This window comes from Cercospora kikuchii, assembly GCF_019650295.1.
Source record: "Cercospora kikuchii DNA, contig_00003, whole genome shotgun sequence".
NCBI lineage: Eukaryota > Fungi > Ascomycota > Dothideomycetes > Mycosphaerellales > Mycosphaerellaceae > Cercospora > Cercospora kikuchii.
Window position 1 is genome coordinate 3672786 of NW_025408584.1, and position 22644 is coordinate 3695429.

The 22644-nt window shown below is 53.8% G+C and overlaps 9 protein-coding genes across 9 annotated transcripts; 4 read left to right on the forward strand and 5 right to left on the reverse strand.

Moving 5' to 3' along the window:
• Window positions 1–305: 305 nt before the first annotated feature.
• Window positions 306–1597, reverse strand: CKM354_000582300 (uncharacterized protein; the record flags this gene model as incomplete). The annotated part of the gene is made up of 2 exons (XM_044801113.1): window positions 306–1168; window positions 1258–1597. 2 exons carry the CDS (start codon window positions 1595–1597, stop codon window positions 306–308), a joined length of 1203 nt encoding a protein of 400 aa, XP_044657048.1.
• Window positions 1598–1860: 263 nt separating this feature from the next.
• Window positions 1861–3447, reverse strand: CKM354_000582400 (uncharacterized protein; the record flags this gene model as incomplete). Its single annotated transcript, XM_044801114.1, has 1 exon — window positions 1861–3447. The coding sequence occupies one exon, from the start codon at window positions 3445–3447 to the stop codon at window positions 1861–1863; it is 1587 nt and encodes a 528-aa protein (XP_044657049.1).
• Window positions 3448–4803: 1356 nt separating this feature from the next.
• On the forward strand, window positions 4804–6400 carry CKM354_000582500 (uncharacterized protein; the record flags this gene model as incomplete). Its single annotated transcript, XM_044801115.1, has 2 exons — window positions 4804–5584; window positions 5634–6400. 2 exons carry the CDS (start codon window positions 4804–4806, stop codon window positions 6398–6400), a joined length of 1548 nt encoding a protein of 515 aa, XP_044657050.1.
• Window positions 6401–7149: 749 nt separating this feature from the next.
• CKM354_000582600 (uncharacterized protein) lies at window positions 7150–7857 on the forward strand (the record flags this gene model as incomplete). Its single annotated transcript, XM_044801116.1, has 1 exon — window positions 7150–7857. One exon carries the CDS (start codon window positions 7150–7152, stop codon window positions 7855–7857), a length of 708 nt encoding a protein of 235 aa, XP_044657051.1.
• Window positions 7858–8954: 1097 nt separating this feature from the next.
• On the forward strand, window positions 8955–10638 carry CKM354_000582700 (uncharacterized protein; the record flags this gene model as incomplete). The annotated part of the gene is made up of 3 exons (XM_044801117.1): window positions 8955–9010; window positions 9061–9109; window positions 9160–10638. The coding sequence occupies 3 exons, from the start codon at window positions 8955–8957 to the stop codon at window positions 10636–10638; spliced, it is 1584 nt and encodes a 527-aa protein (XP_044657052.1).
• Window positions 10639–11296: 658 nt separating this feature from the next.
• CKM354_000582800 (uncharacterized protein) lies at window positions 11297–11621 on the forward strand (the record flags this gene model as incomplete). Its single annotated transcript, XM_044801118.1, has 2 exons — window positions 11297–11343; window positions 11396–11621. 2 exons carry the CDS (start codon window positions 11297–11299, stop codon window positions 11619–11621), a joined length of 273 nt encoding a protein of 90 aa, XP_044657053.1.
• Window positions 11622–12080: 459 nt separating this feature from the next.
• On the reverse strand, window positions 12081–14008 carry CKM354_000582900 (uncharacterized protein; the record flags this gene model as incomplete). The annotated part of the gene is made up of 2 exons (XM_044801119.1): window positions 12081–12181; window positions 12244–14008. 2 exons carry the CDS (start codon window positions 14006–14008, stop codon window positions 12081–12083), a joined length of 1866 nt encoding a protein of 621 aa, XP_044657054.1.
• Window positions 14009–15014: 1006 nt separating this feature from the next.
• On the reverse strand, window positions 15015–19312 carry CKM354_000583000 (uncharacterized protein; the record flags this gene model as incomplete). The annotated part of the gene is made up of 8 exons (XM_044801120.1): window positions 15015–15044; window positions 15095–16936; window positions 16988–17307; window positions 17368–17494; window positions 17556–17660; window positions 17712–18284; window positions 18337–18386; window positions 18436–19312. The coding sequence occupies 8 exons, from the start codon at window positions 19310–19312 to the stop codon at window positions 15015–15017; spliced, it is 3924 nt and encodes a 1307-aa protein (XP_044657055.1).
• Window positions 19313–21626: 2314 nt separating this feature from the next.
• On the reverse strand, window positions 21627–22530 carry CKM354_000583100 (uncharacterized protein; the record flags this gene model as incomplete). Its single annotated transcript, XM_044801121.1, has 4 exons — window positions 21627–21993; window positions 22045–22154; window positions 22203–22337; window positions 22510–22530. 4 exons carry the CDS (start codon window positions 22528–22530, stop codon window positions 21627–21629), a joined length of 633 nt encoding a protein of 210 aa, XP_044657056.1.
• Between the last annotated feature and the right edge of the window lie 114 nt (window positions 22531–22644).

Here is a 22644-nt window from a genome sequence, read left to right on the forward strand (position 1 = left end):
ACTGGCACAAGAGCTTGTTGAGTGTTTGCGAAGGAGTGATTTTACGCCCAAAGTGCACGGTCCAATCGGTTACTTCCGCCACAGTTTCCAGAGGCAACTACGAGCACCCCGCGCCAAGTGATTACATCAGTCTTCTCACATTCACCTCAGGCATCAACTTCACATGCCCAACACTTGAATGACTGGATTGTGCCAACGCAATCAACACGATGAAGTGGCTGCCGCCCAAGCGCTGCTGTACACGTGTATTTCTATCCTCTATGCTTTGAAATGTTATCAGCTATGCCTTCATCGCAGCCCGATGCCTAACCAGCAACATTTTCCGCAACCTTTTCACCATTAACTCCAACCTGCCCTGCTTGCCTTTCACTTGGGGCGAACAGCTTAGCAATAGCTTCGACCGTTGTATTTCCTCCGCTGAGGACGATACCAATGTTCAACCCCTCGCCTCCAGGTATCTCCTCGATCTTCTTCCTGAAGTCCTCGTTATACAACACAACAGCCAAAGGCACAGCGGCGCTCGGCTCAATAAACAGCTTCGCCCTCTCCATAGCCAGTCTCAAAGCAGCCTTGATCTCCTCTTCACTCACAGAATATACTCCTTCCAACTTCTCTTTATCCGTAACGATTGACCACGGAATCACACCCACAGGTGTCCTCAGCCCATCTGCGATAGTCAAAGTCTTCACCTTCTCAATTCTCTTGTTCTGCTTCAACCCCAATTCAGCATCATTCGCACCTTCGAAGTTGGGCTCCGCTCCAAACACCTTGACACCTGTCCCATGCAAAGCAGTCGCAACACCTGACAGCATGCCTCCGCCACCTATTCCTGCGACTACAACATCCAGCCCCGTTTTCCCATTCGCACTGCGCTTTTGATCACCTTTCAAGAACTCCTCAACCTGCTCTTCCAGTTCCAAAGCCTGAGTGCCCTGTCCCAGAATGATATCCGGGTGATCATAAGGCGGCACAAGCGTAGCACCAGTTTCCTTGATGACATCCGCCACGACCGCCTCTCTCTCATCAGAAGTCGAGCCTGAGAATATGACATTCGCGCCATGTGATTTCGTTCCAGCGATCTTGCTCGGTGTACTGATACCGGGCATGACAATGTGCGCGGGAACTCCATGAGTTTTTGCCGCGAGAGCGAGCGCTTGTGCATGGTTACCTACCTTTTCGCATCAGCATGGTCTACATCTCTAAGACGATCCACATTGCTCGGGTCTTGTTAGGAGACAATTCATGATTGAGACTCACCACTACTATGCGTCACAACGCCCCTCTTCCTCACATTCTCCAAGCCATCCTCCTCAATCAATCTGCCCAAAGCATGAAATGCCCCGCGAGCCTTGAAAGCACCAATACGTTGCTGATTCTCACACTTGAAGAACAATCTGACTTTCGGCCTCGCCGTGCCATTGGATTTCTCTTGTCCAACAGGTTGCCCTTCATCTCTTTCCGATTGCGCTGTGCTTGCGATTCGATCTATCGTCTCGCATGTCGCAACTGGCGTGCGGTAGATGTAGGGCTCAATACGCTTATGAGCAGCCTTCACAGACTCGCGCGTGAGCGGGGGACATGTCTTGTGGTCTGCCATTGTTCTTGGCGAAAAATTGGGGAGTGTTCAGAGGAGATGGAAAGTGGTGACATTTTCTATGTAGGAAGTGGCATGCCGCTGATGGAAGCGATTAGGGTTGAAAGTTTAGGCTGAAGACAGCCACGAACACGATGTTGCAGGGCGTGAATGAGGTCAAATCTCAGTTGACTCATGTACATTGTATGCTATTTCATGCTGCTAGAAAGTTCGATCTGCTGGTGGTATCTCATGCGCTGTGCTCAATGCCTTCAACACCCTAATCCTTATCGCTTCTGATCATACTGGTGTGAAGCAGACCCTCCTCCGGGCTGCCCAAATTCCTGGTATCTTGGAGGTGCGGCATTACCAAAGCCTGCTGGATCGTACGTTTCGCTGGTAGGCAGATAGCCACCCTCAGGTGCCGCGCCATACGTGCTAGAGGATGATGGCTGCGCTTGTGCCTGCTTCCTGTATTCGGCCTCCATCCTCTTCTTCTCGTCATCAGTAAGATCACCGCCGTCGCCACCTCCCACGACCACCTCGCCACCACCGCGCACCTTGCCGATCACCATTCCCTTCGCTACGGACTTGATGACTGCTTTTCGCGACACACCGGTCACATCGATGTAGACGAGGCCAACATTCTTGACACCGCCTGCAAGCTCGCCAGCGATCGATCCAGCTTCCGCGCCCCACCGATGTCCCACCATTGTACTTGCAGCTGCCCCACTGCTATTCAATAGCGTCATGCCACTTGTTGCAATGCCGTCCATCACTGTCGTGAATGCAATCATGCTCTTGTTCAAGATGCCTGGCTTGTAATCATTCTTGTCGAGAGGGTTGCCCTTTTCGTCATATCCCTTATGGGGTCGGTCTTTCTTGTGCCCGCTGGCCTTTGCAGTGAAGTTCTGGATATGGTTGCCAATCTGTCCAATTGTCTTGCTCGAGGTTGAAGCGACGCTTGTAGTGAACGTGTTCACTTTTCGTGCTCGCTGATGGGTTGCCGGCTTGAATTCGACAGGCTTGGCCACTGGTTTCGTGCTCCTGGTAAAGTTCTCTGCACCTTTCGTGAACCAATTGCCAACGAACGATGACGAAGTCACGAGCAGACGGGACGCTGTCGCGGCATTCTGGACGATGCTGCTGTCCTTGTAGGCTGGGTGTCGGGCCATGCGCAAGTATTCCTCAGACACTGGCCGAACTTCGATCCTCTTGCCATCCTCGCTGATCTGCACTTCGACGGGATCTTTCGACCCTGGCTTGAGCTTCGAATCTTCAATGATCTGTGCATCACCTGCTACTTCACCCACTACGCTGCCATTGTCCTCATCAATCAGCACAATCTCGCCATGTTTCTTGCCGTAGACATCATCGTGGGCGAATTGTCCTCCCGGCGCGTAGTCTTGGGGATTGTAGACGCCTCCCTTCTCGCTCTTCTGTGCTGGGTTCGGGGGTTTCGCGCGCTCGAGGAATGCAGTACATTGGGCGAGGATCGTCTCGAACGTGTCTACGTCGTCCTGGGTGACGCCGCTGCCAATTTTGGGAAATTCAATGCGGGTGAAGGCGCCGGCGCCTGGACCCATGTCCCATCGTGGGATCAGATAGCTCGTGGGTGGCTGGTGATAGACTTGCGTCGTTGCGGGAAGTGGTAGGTCGAGCTCGGGCGGCAGGTTCAAATGTAGGTAGAAGTCCTGGTCTGGAGTACCGCCTGCTGTGGTGGGGTCTGCGAAGGCTGAGGCGGTGGGCACCATGAGCAACGAGAGTGTCTGTGGGCCCGATGGGCAGAGATCCTGCTCTTGTCCATCCTGGATGTGGTAGGCCTTGATGCCCTTGATTGCGTAGAGCAGCTTGGGATCATCGTGCGAAGCCATGCTGCAATGCCGTCTGCTTGTCAGTGTTGGTCGCAAGTGTCAAGTGTCGTGGATTGGAAGCGCCGGGCTGCTTCACTCAAGAACAGAGAAGCGCTGGCTGGCGACGTGAGTGGCAGATGCGAGCAAAGAGCGGTAACACAGAAAAGTTGGCAGCAGTAGTGCATGGCGCATCGTGATATACGCGCATCACACCCACCAAGCTCCGTCCAGCAAATCACCACAATGCTTTGCCGCTCGAGGCAGCATTGTGGAGGGGTGGCACACACCGTTACATGCGAAGCTGAGGATACGTCAGAGAGCTGAGGCTGAGTCTCTTGTGCCTGTCACGTGAGGATCTAGAAAGGCGGCTGTTCTGTTCTATCATGTCTTCTGTCCTATTCTATCTGTCTTCCCGCCTCATCGCCCACCGTCTTCTGGCATTCCACGTGGAGCGAGAACGATGCGACAAAGGTGATGCCCGCGAGAAACAGCTTGGCAATTGGCGACTAATGTTGGTCCCGATGCATCGCCACACTTGGCATTGTCACTACGTCGGCAAGGCCTTTCAAACCGGACTACTCGCCTGTTGCTGGACTGAGCTCATGTGCACTCGTGCAACTGTGCCGTGATGAACTGGTTTTTCGTGGCAAGAGCGGCATAGGCAGCAGAAAGAGCAGCAGCCCCATTGGACACGACACCGTACGTGAGGTAGATATCGTGGCGGGATGTCTCTCAGGTGGAAGAAAGGCTCCTTGGCCAGTGTCTGAACGCGTGCACATCCAACAGGCGCCATGCAACCCATCATATGAAGCATACACGAGGGCGAGGGTTCATCACAGTTAGCCTTGCGAGGCGTTTCCGTTCTCCATCTTCGATCAGTACTCTGGTTCGAAATGGCCCCAAGCAGATTGATTAGTCGCCAATGTGCTTTGTGCTGCCGGAATTCCCCAGCCTCAAGAGCCTGAGAATGATGATGAGGTGAAACCACCAATGGCAAAAATAATCAATCTGAACAGATGTAGACGTCGGACATCCTGCGCAATAGAGTGGTTGCATTCGCAAACTTCACTGTGTTATAGTAGTCAGTAGTGGAGGTCTGCAAGATAAGACTCACCTTGGCCAAAGGATCGTTTTCGGCCATGTTTTGAAGTTGCAGCACGTGCCTCGTGACGTTGCGCAGTCACATTTCTGGAATGTATGCTTCGATAACAAAGCAATTCGCTCCTTGCATGCTTGCGGGCAAACGATGCTTTGCTTTGTTGGACCTGTCGCAAACATCACGGTCCTGACTGTCCGCGCGGTTCCGACGACGTCGACAAGGCCTCGCAGCTGATCTGTCTGGACTTCCCATCTTCGCTTCTTCTGACCGTACCCAAGATGAGGAGAAGTCAACCAAACGGCGGGCGTAAGGCTCGCCCGGGACCTGCTTCGTCCAGGAACACCAGCAAACCAGGTGTGAGCTTCAATAATGAGCCGCTGTTGCGTACAGGTAGCAACAGACCATCGCCCCACAAGACACAAAGTCCAGGCAAGAGCAGTTTCCGGAGCCGTCAGGAACGCTACAGACCCCGGCCTCAAGACGATGATGGGGCCATGGACATCGACATCTCGGAGCTTGGGTCTACTGACAGCGTGTCGTCTGCCAGTTCCGAAGCAGCATCGGATATCGATGAGCAGTTCGGGAACTCTAGACCCAGCGACAGGGGAAACCCACCTACTTTGACTACACGCTTCGACGAGGATGTAGGCCGAGCACTCTTTCGTGCGCGCCTTGAACAGAGCTCTGATGCCGGCTCAGATAACAATGGTAAGGACGAAATGTTGGTGCTCGGAATTGAAGAGCTCAAAGGGAAGCTCGTGGAATTTGCCAGTCGTGTGCCCTTGGTCTCCGAGACAGAGACGGGTTACACAGATAAGCTTCTCAAGTCATCCAAGGAGCAGCTCGTGCGCTATATCGGGTCGATCGCTATGGGTGGACGAAAAGGGGAAGAAGGGTGGAAGGAGCTGCTGACCGATGCCGAAGCTCGAAAAGCGATTGTGATGGGTGTCGTGGCTCGGGCCCTGAAGGAACATGTCTTTGGCGACTATCTGTTTGGAGCAGACGATGAGCTGCGGGAGAAGCTGGAGAGCATCGATACGAGCGGCAAGACGCATGATGGTGAGCCACGCAATGTCTTTCCGCACTTCAACCGCTAACAGGTGTACAGGCTTCGTGCGCACTCGAGAACGCGCGGCATTGGTGAACCAGAACCGCATCGATGCACATCTGTTGGCGCAAGGTGTATTTCGGGTCCGGCACCAGCTTGCGAAAATGCTCAAGCCCTTCTGGGCTGGCAAAAACGCATGGGGCAGGTCTGTTCGTGGTATGGGCGAGGAAGATCTCAAGGCTCTTGACGAGATTATCAAGCACGCAGCATCGATCTCGCATTTGATCCGGCGAGCACCAGATGTGGTGTACTATTGGTCACCAGCCTTCAAGGATGAAGAATTTGAGCCGGCCAGCATGGAGGCGCTCAATCTTGCGACTATGATTCGAACAAGCCCGTACGACAAGGTGACGGACGACAGAGGCTTTGAACGAGCGGTGCTGAGGAAGCAGGAGGAGAATTCCGAGGCCATCGTCCGCATTGTGGTCTTTCCTGCTGTTGTCGCCTATCGCCAGTACGGTAGGTCTCTTGCGGCAGCTGAGATCAAGGTTGAGAAGGAGGGCAGCAGGCGGCTCCCACCCGACGTGCGGGACAGACACAACCAGCCCATCACTGTTCAACAAGGTTTCCGCTCAAAGCTCATCAGCAAGAGCGTGGTGCACTTGTCGTGGGGCAAGCAGATGCTGCTGACAAAGGAGGCGGGGACTGCAGCGCATCTCGACGCTGTCCGCGATGGTCACATGGGAAAGTACTCGATGGATAGCGCCAACCACCTAGAATTGCACGAGCTGTACGAAGCAGTGCACAGCGGCGCGCGGGTGCGTTGAGTCGCCATGACAGGGAAGGCCTCACGGTGGCGGGCGATGGGGCTGGATGCGGCGTGGAGTGTCGGGGCGGTGGGCGGTGTGGTGCCGTGTGGTAGGAAGACGTTCTTCTCCTCGATAGCAATGCATTGTCTTTCTTCGCCCCGTCTCGTACCGGATGCGTCGCTCGCGCAGGAATGATGTCGAAGTGCACACCGGGTGCGGTGGTGGTGGAGCACGAGAGCAGCGGACGCGAAAGTTGGGCCCAGGAAGAGCGACACGAGCTATTTCGGGCCGCGACTTCTCCGCGCGGGTCTGGCAGCACTTTCCTGATGAGCAGCAGGGCCCGGCCTGGGAAGATCGACGGCAGGCGCGCGCCTTTGACCTCACTTTCGTCGCCGCCCCGTTTCCCTCTTCCCTGCGGAGCAGCAGCGGCGACGTTTTCTGCGCAATCGTGTCCCGGGCCAGCGTCGGCCTCTGTTTCACTTCGCCCGACGACCGCGAGCGCCTTGACGCCGCCTCGTCTGGCGGTTCTCTGGCGCCAGCGGCCTCCGGCACAGGGAGTGAGGATCCAGGCTCGCCTGCTCTCCAGCGACCGCACTTGGCTGCTTACCTTCGCCTTCGGGGGTAGCGCTGCCTCTCTACCACGTTTCCCAGCTCCAGTAATTGCACTGTGGGATCATGCAAAGCTAGCTAGTCAGCGCCCCGACAAAACCACCCTCTGCCCGTCACTCGGCTTCCTTTCTCCAACACCCACACCCGCGAGCACCACCATGCCGCCGCCGCTGCTGACCTTGCGACCTCTGCAGCCCGCACCGCCTCGGGCGCCACCGCCCACACGGGACAAGACGTCATTCTTCGACCTGCCCGCCGAGCTGCGCATTGAGATTTACAAGCTCGCTCTGGAAAAGGTCACCATCCACATCCTGCCTCTCAACTCGAAGGACCCCGAGGACCGCATTCGAGGCCTGCAGATGCCGCATGCTTTGACGAGAACATCGAGACAGGTCCGCAATGAGGTTCTTCCCCTGATGCACGCGTCGTGCCCCATCAAATGTGCAGTCACGGACTTCAATTTCGACGGCCTGCTCACCTGGATCAAGCGAGTGCCTCCCCACGAAGAGACACATCTGAAGAAGAATGAGAATCTTACCATCACGCTGCACACAGCCGAGCAGACGGTGCCCAAGACGATGGAATCCATGCGCAAATGGCTGAAGATGCGCGCTGACAAGTGTCGCCCTCAGCCCAACTGGAGGTACCAGGGATCTGCAGCGCAGAACAAGATCGGAGCTGATCTGCGGCGGCGCACGAAAAGAATGACCGAGGTTGGAAAGCAGAAGGAGATGCTCAAGATCTTACAGGCTCTGAACATCGCATTGCCGAATGGTCTTCTTCCCGATCCAGACGACGAGGCTTCTCGATCAAGCTCGCAGCCCGCGGCGGATTCTCAGGAGCCAGGGCGGAGCGGCAGCGACTGATCTATCCCACAGGATTGTTGTTCTAAGCCACCAGGACGAGTTCAACATGCACGGAATTTTGCTCTAGGTCAATTGCTGATGCAGCTTCCGGCGTGTATCAAACCTACAATGCATCACTGGGTCAGTTTGCCAGGTACGACTAAAGTCTTGATGAAAAATATTCCAAGACGAGACCAGGCATCGATAGTATGTCCGATCGACTGCCAGGATAGTTTTGGTTCGATGGCGTCTTGGGACAGCCTGTGCAGTGGGGCTTGAAATTGTCAAGCTCACATGCAGGAGCCCAAGTCCAACCAGAACATGAGGCAATCTGATCACGCATTCGGCATTTCTATTTCGACAAAGGCCTCGTACAGTCTCAAATGGTCATCTGCAGCAGTTCGAGGCTTCTCCGTGAGCAAAAATGTGCCTAAGCGGCGGGTTCGCTTGTCGTCGTGCGTACAAACCCAGGCATAGAACGATCCAGATTGACCAGCAACTGTCGAGCATAAGCGCCATCCTGTTTTCAGTCATCAGGTCAACGCTTCACGGCTACTCAGCCGAGCCTACTGGTTATCGAAGGATCTCAGGGCTGACGATCTACCGTTGAATGGCCGGGAATGGTCTTTGCTGCGACTCCTGAACGCACGAATGCTGCTGTGAATAATTTGAAGAAGGCTCGACGAGCACAGTAAGCATTCGTGACACCAGCCGACCGGTGGACATGTTTGTTGAAGGGGTCTGTTGTGGAATGAAACAAAGGCCGAATGTGAACGGCAAATAGTTCAGGCTCGTCCAGTGGGAGGAGCTATGATGTTTCTCACTACAGAGCATGAAGGATCGCGAGGGAGTAATATAATCATAATGCCAGAGTGGCTGTTTGTGTAAACTTCTGGACTCGGCCGAGCTTCTGTTAAAATAATCCCATTACTGTCACCTTCTTACATTCTGTTTTTGGAACGAACAGTGAATCGAGTGACGTGCACAGAGCTTCGTGAATGAGTGATGTAGGTACTCGCCGACAGAGCTTTGGCTTGGCAGCCGCCAAAGCGCGTCTTCCAACTTCCAACGACTCTAAACTCTGACGAGTTTGCGCCAAAAACCACAACACCATCGACATGCTCTCCGACGAGGAAATACTGGAGCAGGCGGCGCGCGACGGCTCGATAGACATGTATGCCCCGTCAGACCCGCGCGCGCTCGTGCCTTGCTGATATGCGACAGCGCGGAATGGCCTCGCGTGCTTGAGAGCTTACTCCAACGACTGCACGATGTTTGTCTCGGCCAGCTCCATGTCTCGACTTCCTATACTGATTGCGCCAGATTGTCTACAACGAGTTCCCCATCCCACAGATTCCCGTTCCACATTCCACGCATCAACTCGCCCCCATCGATCCTGAGGTCGTCGCCTCGACGCCCCCGCCACGCCTGCCAACCACAGACATCGACGCACCCGACACGAATTCTCATGTTGGTGAGAGCGATGCTCCAGCCAACAGCCAGAGCAGTACGAAAGAGAACGACGCTCCGATTGACATTGCCGCCGGGCGACCGAATTTCCCTCCCGGATTCGACGTGACAGCAGACTCGCAGCAGACCGAAGCCGTGCCCTCACCCACACTTTTGGCAGATGGAACACAGCTTTCTGTCCACAGCACACTACCGCCAGAGCTTCTCAGCATATATCAGTCTTCGACAAAAATCCTGCAACACGACTTCTCCGAGAGCCCTCCGTACACGATTCAGCGGCTCGCAGAACTGGTGCTTCGACCGAAACGACACTACCGCTTCCTACCCGCCTACTTACGTGCTCTCGATCGAATAGTCTCAGTTAGCTCGCCTGTATCAGACTTTCCGCTACCAGCGTTGCAAGTAGCGGCGAATGGAGGCTTTCTGACAAACGGCGAGGCACAGGTGAATGGCATTACGGAAAGAGACGGTCTCGGTAGTGATGAGAGCTTGGGCGGCGCGCTGCTGACGCCAATACCGTGGCTGCGGAATCAATCAAATATTCTGACACCCACGTCTGCCTCAGACAGCAACAGCCAAGGAGAGCTACACAGCGAGGGCACGGAAATGGTAGATGGACCACATGGGCTTGGTGGAATTGAGACAGTAACAGTCACTGTGAATGGCATACATAGTACGGGTGCCCCTCAGCAGGTTACGTCTTCGCCAATCGCCTCGCCGACGTTGTCCGAACAGAGTGATGCCAGCACCGGGTCAGCATCGTCTACGGAAATTCAACTCAGAGAGCAAGGCGCGGTCACACAAGGAGAACTATTACGACAGGAACAAGAAGCAGGCATTGTGCCAATGGATCCGAACGGCAATCCCATGACGCCGAGAAGTTTGCTTAATCACCGTCCTGGTGTTGTTGGCCGCGACGGTGGCTCACTGGTGCCTGCAATTACAGAAGCAGCGATGGACGAGGGTATGGAAGAGCAGCCGCATGCGAGAGGACCAGAGGAGATCGGTGATATTGATACCGGTCCACAGAGGCCTGCAGAAGCTGGCGGACCTACGCTGGATATGGAGGCCGCCGTTGGTCGAGGCAGATCGAAGAGTCCTATCCCCGATGTCACCGACGCCTTTCCTCCTGCTGCCGAAGAAAACGAAGACCAGGAGATGGGTGAACCTGGCGCTCCTGGAAAGGACCCTAAGGACGTTGAGAAGGAGGTCCAGAAGCTGAAGGAAGCGATGGACGATGAGAAAATGGAAGAGGCAAAAGATGCAGACGGTGATGTTGTAGTGGCTGATGTTGATGGCAATCCAGTGGGAAAGGAAAGTGAAGCCAAGTGACCTGGCAAGGCTTGATTCGATCCTATATTCGAGACCAAGGAACCTCCGTCATGTGCTTTGAGATCGTCGAGACTGGTGGCAGAGTACCGAAAAGGCAACTTTCTGACTTGTCGGTACACTGCTGCAGTGTTTGGGCTGTAACTCGTTACGATCGATGATGGTACTTCAGGCTGCTCGTATCGGGGCGTCGTCCAAGGCTTTGACAGCAGCAACCAGCCATACACTGACAACGGTGGCCCCGGTGGGCCACTGTCTAGGACCAGCAGTCCTAGATCTATGTATGCTTACTTAAGAGTGAGGTATAATTCCGCGCACACGTTCGCGACACCGCGATGGCGCCTGAATTATTAATGGAACTTTGCTCCAAACCCGTACATTCTCATCTCGTGAAGGATGGTGAGGTGAACATGTGCAGGTTGGCAAGCTCTAAAGCAGTGCTGTTGGTCGCCCCTCGCTCCCCGAAAATCGAACTTCCGTTAGCGCGAGCCCCGTCTCGACCACTCATCGAGGACATCGGCTCGATTGGCCCGACTGGCTGGGGCCCACGACAAGCTAGTGCAAGTCTCGCATGGCCCCCACCCGGAGTTTCGCGCCACGAAATCCGAGCCTCATAATTTCTGATCCTCCAACCCGATTCAAACAAATAACGTACACAACCATGGCGCAAGGACAAATCAAGAAATCCAAAGCGCCGGCCCCGAAGAAGTATGTTGCATCCTAGAATCTGCCTCGTGCACAGGACTGACACAGCGTCCAGCACCCAGCGCAAACAGACCGGCGCTCGAGTGATCAAACCGAAAAAAGCCTCGATTTTGAAAACGCAACAGCTCAAAAAGAAGCACTCGTCCGGCCTCGCAGAACTGACAGAGAAGTCTCTTGCTAGCAGAGCAGGGCACTTAGAGTTGTTGAAAGGTGGAAAGAAGGAGAAGAGACAGGAGTTGGCGAAGAAGGCGCAAGAGGCTGCAAAGAAGAAGGGAACGTGAAGAGCGTGATTAAGCCACGGAAGAACCTGCAGATTGCTCTCGATTTGTGCAGGCGAAAATGCTACAGCCTTGATACCCGTAGGTCGTGCGAGAGCCGGCTTTACATATATGTACGGGCCCGAGCGGTCATGCTCGAGGGTGCATAGCTTATCGTGACCACGAGGAGCATAGACAATTGCCGGAACACTCCGCGCATGGCCAGCACAGACAATCCTCGGAACACTCCGCCCATGCTGGGCACAGAATCAAACGGCAAGGGTTCGGGATAATATAGGCACCCAATGGCCCTATTACGATTCGCAACAAGAATGCAAAAGGTTTTCTGAAGAGCAGGGGATCTCTTTCAGAGCGACGAGGAAATGCCCGGCTCGGATCTGTGCGCCAAGATACGAACAAGAAAACGACCAGGACCATAAAGTTATTTTCAACATCAACTCTACACTACGGAAGTTCAGTAATCTATTGAAACGCATCAAAGGAAGCCAACGCCAACGCCCGATCCACATCGCTTCGCCTGTAACCAGGTGCTCGAGTGAGGCACATACCAGATTCCGTCAAGGCTGCGCGTTGGGGTTAGCTTACATACTGTTATGAAATATTGGATCGCGGACATCCCACTTACTGGTTAAAAACTTTGCCACGTCGAGAATGATCGACTTCTTCGTCTGACCGGTCGTGTTATGAGTTGTCTTGCCGGTCCAAGGGGAGCCAATGTCAGGCGCTTGTATATGCGTATGCTCTGGCGATTGCATTCCGTCCCAGCTGAGATCCGTGGCACCAGTCGGTGTGGCCGCCGATTGTTGAGAGTCAAGTGGCGGATGCACGGTCACCCCTTGGCCCGGTTGCATAAAATTCATCCAGCTTCCTGTCAACGCGTCGGAGAATCCGACCGTGCTCGCAGCCCAGGCGTCGTCAAAGTCCATCGCGTCAAAGCTCGGTATACTCTGCTTTCGCATGGCCGCATTCTCGTAGGCTTGCTGAGGTCGTTGCCAGAATGGGAAGCCCGATTGATCAGCTGGTGGAGTCGGGGCTCCGAACGAAGACGCTGAATCAGTGCCGCTCGTCGTACTTGGAGGAACAGACGGAACAGTCACCTCAGCTTCGGCAAAGGACGCTGAAGGGTCGATGCGAATGCCCTTTTCTGCCAGATATCCTTCCACGTCATAGGGATCGAGCCATTCCCCTTCCATACCAGCAATTTCCACCGTCATATCCACACTGATTCTGTCCTTTGCTGCGTTTTCAAGCAGAGCGAGCATTTGCGGACCAATGATTCCCATATACCAAGATTGTTTTTTAGGCTTCAAGTTGCCGTATTCGTCCCGTCGCGGATAGTGCGTGCCTGCTCCGCCAACATGGATCAGATCAGACGCTTGGTCAAGAGGGTCATGCGGGTTGCGATCGAGAGTGTCTCGCAACATCTTCATCAACTTTGCTCGGTCTCTGCTCATCAGGGAAAGCCGGAATACCCGGGCATAGGTGGCAGGGTCACGTTCATAGTCGAGAACGAGTTGGTACCCACGCTCGATAGCAAATCGATGGAGACGTCGTGCGAAACTCGACTCTTTGTGCGAGAAGGTCTTGGGAGGCTCTAGCGACGGGGGAATTGTGATCTCTGGCAATTCTACGCGAAAAATGTCAAATTCGTTTTGAGGATTTGGATACGACTCCTTGTTGTTCTGGGGCATCAGCTGTGTGTTCGTCGCATCGAAATTGGACATGTAATCGTGGTGGTGGTGTTGTCCCATGTCCATGTTGTGCTGCTGGCCTTGCATATACATCGTATACCCCATGCCGACCTGTTGGGCTTGTCGTTGTCTCAGATGTTGGTGGTGGATGACGGTCGAGCGGTCAATCCAGGAGTTGACATTCTTGGGCTCCAGAGCAGATGGCCTTGGTACATCAACACTACCGTGAGTAGAGCTTGCTGACTCTCGGTGGCTTTCTACTGCGGTTGAATCGTCTGCAGCACTGTCGGTCGGGTTGCGCACAGCACTCATAAGCGATTCGAATTGCATTGCTGTGTTACGCACGTCGCGCAGCTGCATTTCTGGAAGATTTGAACCGAAGAGACGATCACGATGGTCCATAAAAGTCTTGTTCATGAGTTCGATCGTGTTGGTCAATTCAGACACTCGCTTTCGAAGCTCCTCGAGCGTCGTCTCTTTGCGTTGTCGGTACGCCCGTTGAGCCATCCGAATTTGCGTGCGACGACGATCGGCTGCGGATTCATCTTGCTTCTCGACGCGCGGGCGCCCTCGTTTCTTACCATCATCGCCACTTTGTTCGTCCGTCGAGTTCCCAGTACTCGACTTGCGTTTCTTGTTAGATGGTGGACTTGCAGTAGGAAGTTGTGATTGCGGACGATTTCGTGTCCGGGCCTCCATCGCGTCGCTTGCAAGTGGAGAACTCGGCGGTGACTGATGAGTGAACAATCCGAGTTTTCTAATCCTCCTGCCGGGGTGGAGTCTCAAAAAGCTGCAATCGATCGCGAAACATCAGTCAACACTGAAGTCCCTCTGACCATATATTCTCATCATCAATAGTTGCACCGACTCTTCCGCTTACCAAGGTTACGGCCTTAAGTCGCAATAGCACGATTACCCTGGGGCCCCGAGAACGATGTTTGCAATGCTGGTAGACGGCAATTATTGATGCCTGTACGTTTCAATCTTGCTTGGTAAGACAGTCCTTGCACGCAGTGTCATGCCGCGATCGGGCCCTCCGAAGGCTTTCGTTTTGTGGTGATTATGCAGGTGGGAAATCCGGAAGCTGAATGTTTACTGATCATTAGCCTTCGGACCGGGACAGCCTAGGTCCAGATTGCCAAGCGACAACTTACCTTCTAGACCTCTAACGGGCAAGTGCATCTATCACCTTGCATAACCTACAGTGCATGACACAGTTTGTCACTGCATACATACAACTAGCTAGTCAAGCCTGGAAGAATCTCGGCACTTTTGCCGTACCACGTTGGGCACTGTATATAGTTTCATCGCTTTCCGGCAGGCGCCTTCGACGCTCTCAGAATATTGAATAGCCGATGCGGGACAGACGTCACTGCAGCCAGTACAATGTGAGGTGTTCCAGCGACATGTATCGCTGGAGATTGGTATCATAACGAACTATGGCAAGTACTTTCGGCTCGGAAGCCGACTCTCTCCACGCGTAGGCATCAGCCAACGCACTCGACTGGCCTCCGTCTGTATGCAATACAACAACATCAGCCTGGAATAAAAACAATATGCGGAGGAGTCAGAACGCTTTTACACCAGACGCCGTACCCAACCCGTTGGTTAACTTCTTTGCAGAAGCGCAATATCCCGAATAGATTATCCACGAGGCTTGGCCGAAAGCTAAAGCCGCGAATGCATGTCGATAGATCCTTTCCTATCAGCTACTGTTGGCGCGAAGCAATGTCTCCTGCAGACGAATTAGCGGTGTACTTACCAGGATTATGATCATATACGTACCCGAGCTAGCGGGTCCTCCTGGTCAGCGGTAACTATCGCTGGACTCTCAAGGCCAGCAGGTCCGTTGTCTGTCTGTCCTCTTGGGGTCATACCAGGGCGTTTCGGCGTCATCAGTCTGTTGTGATCTGGGCTAGCATCAGAAGTTGCATCTTCGGAGAGGATGGAAGACCGGTTGTCGGATTTCCTTTCGAGTAACGCACCACCGAGAGTCGCACATTTCAGTATGGTCTGGATGAGCTGATTTGGTTTCAAAGGCTTTGACAGATATTCGTCCATCTGTGCTTGGATGCATTTTTCCCGGTCGCCAAGCATGGCGTGAGCTGTAAGCGCAACGATTGGGGACCGCGCCAGCTCGTGCTGCTTCTCGTACTCGCGAATATTGGCAGTAGCTTCGAAACCTCCCATGATGGGCATTTGCACATCCATGAGAACGACGTCAAAGCGCTTCTTCTTGATCGCCTCAAAGGCTTCGAGACCGTTATTGGCGACGGTAACCTTATGATTGTGCTTGGTCAGTATCTTGACTGCGAGCTTCTGGTTGACGGCGTTGTCCTCTGCAAGGAGAATGTCGAATGTCCTTGTATGGTCAGCTGAAATTGGCGCAGCTCGGCCCTCGAGAGCGGGTACCAGCGCGTTGCCGAGATCAATCGGCAAGCAAGGTGTGGTCATATAACTGGAGATACCATTTTCCAGTGCCGTCTTGAAGTTGACCGATATTGCGGGAGCGAGCATGACGATGGGAATGTACTTGAAGCGCTCCAAGCTTCGAAGTTTCTGTGCCGTATCCGTGTTGTCAACGATAACACAATCGTACTGGTCCTCGGGGCTGAGTTCAGACGGCGGCGTCCTGCCGTTGCCAACGACACATGGGACCAAGTCCAGAGCTTTGATACTAGCCGCGACCTGTTCAGAGTTGTCAATGAATCCGTTATCCACGAAGAGCACGTTGTGCTTCCGGTATTGCTGTAGCTGGGGCATGACCCGATGCACATCGGGATCTCCACGGCGGACCACGCAGGTAAAGAAGAATGTACTGCCAGCACCATACGTCGACTCGACCCACATCTTTCCGCGCATAAGAGTAACGAGTCTTCGCGAGATCGACAGTCCGAGGCCGGTGCCACCGAATTTACGAGTGGTGGAACCGTCGGCTTGTTGGAAGGTGTCGAAGATCAGATCTAGTTTGTTGGAATGAATGCCGATACCAGTGTCAGCGACGGCGAACTTGACCACCACTTCATCTTCGGCGCATTCCACGGATGTGTCAGAGAAGATCTTGACGCGAACTTCTCCATGCTCGGTGAACTTGATGGCATTTCCTGCCAGGTTGAGGATGATCTGCCGTAAGCGGAATGAGTCGCCTACGATGTAATCGGGAACTGAAGCGTCGGTGTCGTAAATCAAGCTGATGTCCTTCTCGTTGGCGCGTACTGCGAGAGACTTGAGACTGTTAAAGACCAAGCCTCGCAGTGAAAATGGCTCCTCTTCTAGGATCATCCGGTTGGCCTCAATCTTGGAAATGTCCAGAATATCATCAATGATGGTGAGCAAGCTGTTGGCAAGGGAGAACACAATATTCAGCATATCGCGCTGGTTCTGCTCAAGCTCGGTGTCAAGTGTCAACTGAGTCATGCCAATGATACCATTCATTGGCGTTCGGATCTCGTGCGACATATTCGCCAGGAACTCGGATTTGGTCTTGTTGGCCAGTTCGGCAGCTTCTCTGGCCTGGTTGTTCTTTTGGATACTTTCACGCAAGTTGAGCACCATTTTGTTGATCTTGTTCTTGAGCTCGTTCATCTCGCCGGACGCTTCAACGTTAATCATTTTGGTGAAATCGCCCTATCGTCCTGTCAGCATATGAATTGCGCGGGTGCCAGTTTCCAACCATACCTTCATCGCAGCATGCGTGATGTCAGCGAATGCTCGCACCTGTGAAGTCAAGTTCTGGGCCATGATGTTGACGTCGGTGGTGATTTCTTTCCAGCGGCCGGTGATGCCCTCGACTTCGGCCTGGCCACCCATCTTGCCGTCGACGCCGACATCACGCGCCACCCGCTTCACAGCTAACGACCACGCATCAAGCCTCGTTACCATGTCATTGATAGTGTCTTTCAAAGTTTGGATTTCTCCTTGTGCGTGAACTTTGATCCTTTGGCTCATGTCTCCTCTTGCGATGGCCTGCGTGACGTCTGAGATGCTGCGCACCTGGCCTAAGCAGAGCACAGTAGTCAGTGATCACGTCGAGAAAGCAAGCAGGAGTATTGGCATACCGGTCAAGTTGTTCGCCATTGTGTTGACATTGTCCGTCAACGTCTTCCATTCGCCTTCGACGTTTTCGACTCTGGCTTGTCCTCCAAGGACACCTTCTGTGCCCACCTCCTTGGCTACTCTGCTGACCTAGGTGCCGAAAACTATTAGCGGACTTGGTAATAAGCCACATCAACTGCCTGTCGCATACCTGTGTGGCGAATGTTCCAAGCCTGTCTACCATGGTGTTGATGGTATTCTTCAGGGCCAAAATTTCTCCCTGAACCTCAGCCTGCACTTTTTTGGTCAAGTCGCCCTTGGAAAAACGTCAGCATCGTATTTCCTCGTCTTTTGCAATTCCACGAACCTGAGCTACTGCGGTGGTGACTTCTGCAATCTCTCGAACCTGTGTTGTGAGATTCATCGCCATGCCATTCACATTCTCGGTCAGATCCTTCCAAGTGCCCTCGACTCCGTGTACAGTTGCTTGACCTCCTAGTCTTCCTTCTGTTCCGACTTCACGGGCGAGGTTGGTCACTTCTGCTGAGAATTGTCGTAATTGATGTACCATGCTGTTGATCGTTGTCTTCAGTGCCAAGATTTCACCCTTGCACTGTGCCTTGACCTGCTGTGTTAGATCACCCTTGGCAACAGCAGTCGTGACCTCCGCAATGTCTCGCACTTGCGCGGTGAGATTGTTCGCCATGGCATTGACGTTGATGGTAAGATCGTGCCACATGCCTTGCACTCCCTCGATCTGGGCTTGTCCACCGAGGATTCCCTCAGTGCCTACATCACGAGCCACACGCGTGACCTCTGTGGCAAAGGTTCGCAACTGCCCTACCATTGCATTGATGGTCTGTTGTAGCTGGTAAATTTCTCCTTTGGCAGGCCTTTGAATCATGCGACTGAGATCACCTTGAGCGACTGCAGTCGTGACCTAGACAGGGATCAGTATTGCTGGTGGTACTGGGGCTATCTTTGCGACGTACCACAGCAATTTCGCGCACTTGGTCGGTCAGATTTTGGGCCATCACGTTTACTGGGAGCTTTTAGCAAGTATGCACGCAATGCTTCCAATCGCAACATACCATTCTGGGTGAGTTCAGACCAGATTCCAGCAACGCCAGGCACAACAGCCTGACCACCAAGTCGTCCTTCTGTGCCTACTTGCTTTGCCAAACTCGTGACCTGACTTGCGAACTCCTGCAACTGGTCCACCATTTGGTTGATTGTATGCTTAAATCTTGCGATTTCGGGATCCTTTTCCGTCGCATGGATAAGCACCTTCTTGCTCAGATCACCATTGGCAACTGCCGTGATGATAGTGCCGATTTCTCGAAGCACTTTCTGGTATGTCGCATTGATCTGCGCATTCTTCTCAATCTCTCGTTTCAGCTGTTCTATTGACTGCGAGTTCCCAAGTGTGTCGAGTGCTGCGCGGGTCGCAGTCTGCTGGTGTGTGAGTTGGGCCTTGATGCCATCAATAAACTCTTTCTGAGTCTTAATCTCCTGCGCTTGCTGGTCGATGTGTTCCCGCAGTACAGTGAACTGCTCCTCGGTAAGCTGCCTCGTGTGTGGCTCGCCGTCATTCTTGGTCAGTAGACTGTTTACCCATGACGCCGAACGTTGCCTAGGGTTCAGAGGGTTGAGGGCAGAAGCCTTTGGGGATGATGCATCCTGAGACGGGAATGCTGACGACAAAGGCTCGTTGGGGGTGATGGGTAGAGAGCTGACACCGCTGTGCGCCCGCGCTTCGAGGAACTGGATACGCGTGGCGAGGTTGGTGAGTTCGCGCTCCAGCGTGCGCTTCTCGATCGTGTCGTCGCCGGGCAACGTGATCTTATTACTCTTGATGCCATTGGCGATAGCGGAGGCCGGGAACGATTCTGCATCGAGGGGCGTGTACTGTTTGGCGAAATTCGACAGGATGCTGGCCACTGCCGCCGAGGTCTCCTCGTGCGGCATTTTTGCAGGTCTTTGAGCGCGATGTGGGTGGCTAGCCGGCGGGCATGGCAAGCGCGGCTGCTCGAAGGGATTCTTGCGCTTCGTCGTGATGGTGGCTGTCGTCACAGCGTGATTCGACGCGGGATGTACGTAGTTGCTGCCGGGGGGTGTGAATTCTCAGCGGTGTTCACCGGTAGGCATGTGGCTCTGCTAGGACTGGTGGCGGGGGTCTGTCGTCGTAGGAGCGGCGTAGGGACGGGCGGCGGTGTTGTCGAGATCAAGACGGAGATCGCAGGTAGTCGCTGGGACAGTCGGTAGGCTCGGTGTGCAAGTGGGCCTCGCGAGCGAGAGAGTATGGCAGGGATTGTGCTGTCCCGACCGAGACCAGGTGATGGAGCTGTTGCTCACGCAGACGGGCGGGCGCGTCGAGCTATTCCTCTGACATGGCTGTCGAAACTGCACTGCACGGAGACGTCGCCGCTGGTCTGCTCTGCTCTGCCGCACGATTCAGGACGGCCGCGGGCATGCGCTGGACAGCGTGTACCTGCAAGAACGACGATGTAGTGGGACGTTAGGGGAAAGTAGCGATCCGTCAGGGTTCGGCGCTACAGAAACGCCACTTGAACAATCTTATTAGCACGCTCGGCCATCGTCAGGCGCAGACCACGGCAGACAACGAGCAGTGACGATCGTGACAGGATCGCGGACCCTCGCGACAGTCGACAAAGAGACCCTCGACGTGCTGTTTGGTCGCGACAAAGCCTAGCTATTTCAGTTTCCCTTAGGGAGAACGACTACCGTGACCGCGGTTCGAGTTTGAAGTTGATCGCATCTGTTTCCCCTTCGTTCGGTTTGCCGCAGACCGCACATAACACCTCGAGTCCTGCGCCAACCAGCGCCTGCGTGGTGGTGCAGGAGCACATCTTCACCCATGCTCCTGTGACAGGACCACACCCACACTTTCACACCCACGCGCACGCGTACCCACCACCACCGTCACGGCACGGCCACGGCGGATACGAGGCGTCCCGATCTTTGTGACGTCGGTTCCAATTTAAGGCCCGCCTCTCAATATTCTCAAGTGCAGCCGATTCCCGACATCCCTTTCGCTGAAGCATCTGCAACTGTCCCTCGTTGAGATCTGAAACTGCTCTCCCCCCAGACTGAGATCCGGCAACGTTTTTTCGACACGCGGACACCGCCCTGTGGTTTTAAGCAACGGATGGCTGTGTGCTGGCGCTGCAGGGCTTATACCCTGCAGCTCTAGCTAGAACTCTGAAACGAACTACGTATTTACACTAGCTGTGCTAGTATTCTGCAAGAAATAGCATCACTCTCTTATGCCGGCAAGCATCCCGAAGTGTGAAGAGACACTCAAGCAGAAACATTTGCACATTCATAGCCTTTCCACGTTGTCACACCTCCCATCTCTGAGTGGTGTTCGGTGGCCGCACGTGATCTTTAGCCTAAATCACCCACTTGCCTATTGGGCTCAGTTCTTGGTAGTCGGGGACACTGACTTGTGAGGTACCAGAGCCGCGGAAGAATAAGATGTCGGGAAATTATGAGTGTTGCGATGTTAGCTTCAATCTCTGAGAACGATCCTGGGTTAAGAAAATCGCTGATGCTGTCTGGAGCCATTGCACATTGCGGGATGTTGGAATAGCAAGAAGGGGTGCATAGAACTGTTGAGAAAGCCAAGCGATGGCTGGTGAGGATGAGTCTTGCGGTAGGAATCTACTGGGTTGGAAAAGGTCAGAGACCACGGACCAAGCATAAATCGATTCAGTGAATTGAAACGATAAGTAGACTGAGTGGCTCCAGGGGCACGTTTTGCAAAGCTCTACTTCTGGTCATTCGGACGATTTCACCCGAATAAATGTATGAACAGGATCTTTTCTGTTTGAACAATACCGTGCACGCTTGTGATGAGTTGTTAAGGCCTGTCTTCTGCAGCTGTTCCAGTTGTAGCATGTTTGAGTTCAACGGACGGCCTTCTACTCACTCCTGAAATCAGCGTGTTGTACGTGGACCGGAAGAATTTGCAAGTTCGGGCAAGAGCTGAGTGCTGCTCGTCAGAGCGCACGTACTGGTGAAGTCTTAAAAGCCCCAGGAGTGGTCAAGTCCGACCGGGGATGTAGACTTTTGAACTCTTGTTGGACAGCGAATATTGCAAGCCCATTTGTATACCGTTACATCTAGGGATTCTGGCTCCCGTCATTTTTACTCCATACTCGTATGTGCCCCTAGCATACCAACAAAACTCTGATAATCTATGTCTTCACCGCAGCGCCCTGTTGTCCGAGCCATGCATCATGTGTTGCATGTGCATCGTCTACCGGTCCTTCTTTGGCACGCTGTCTTGTGGCGAGACCTGGTCACCGAGGCGGTTGTACTCGTCGCTAAGGCCCTGGCTCTGCTTCTTGAGGGTCTCAATGTCCTGGTCGCGCTTGGCCAATTCCTTCTTCAGTCGTGCGATCTCGCCAAGACCACCAGCCTCGCCCAAGCCCGAAGAGGTCTTACCCTGGCCACCTCCCTCGTAGCTCTTGACCTTCTCCTCCAGACGAAGGGTGTCGAGAATCATGACGTAGGTTCGGTTGAGGATGAGCGAAAGGAAGAGGGTGAAACCGCAAAGGTACATGTTGCGCTGGGAGTAGAACTTGCGAGCCTGCACCTCCATGCGTTCGCTGCCTGCCACAACACTAGAAGCTGGTCAGTTCATAGATTCGTGAGCGAAATCATTGTCAACTTACGCAGCGCCGCCAGCTCCCTGGTTGTATTTGGCTTGAGCCAGCTCAACCTGGACGCGATAGACGCGATTGACACTGTCGATGAATAGGATCAGAATGAATATGAATGTGATCTGGCCCTTGTCAACTTCTTGTTACTGTTTCGAGCCTACTTGACCGACCTTTAATCCATATTGTAATTTCGCGACTAGTGGGTTCTCCGATATGAAGGTAAAAAGGCCGCGCTTGACCTTGAATGGCAGCGGAATGATGAGTGTCATGAACACTGCCATCTCGAAGACGAGCAGTGCAAAGACCTAAAGAAGATTGTCAGTATGTGCGTTGAGGCAACGTGGCTGGTAGCTCGAAGTACTGGAGCGTAGATGAGACTAGGCATTGAGGACGCTGTGCTGGCTGTTGGGCGAAGAGAGTTTGAGGAAGGTAGGTAAACAAGAGGGACAGGTGGTAACTATCATGTCAAGTACTCACCAGACTGTAGTAGAGCGTCATGGTTGCGGAAGAGCTGAGCTAGTATGCCCACTTCTGGCTGGAAGGGCGGTATGGACTTTGGAGGCTCGGCGCAGCAGGCAACCGTTGCAAACAGACGTCAGAAGGGTTTGAAGA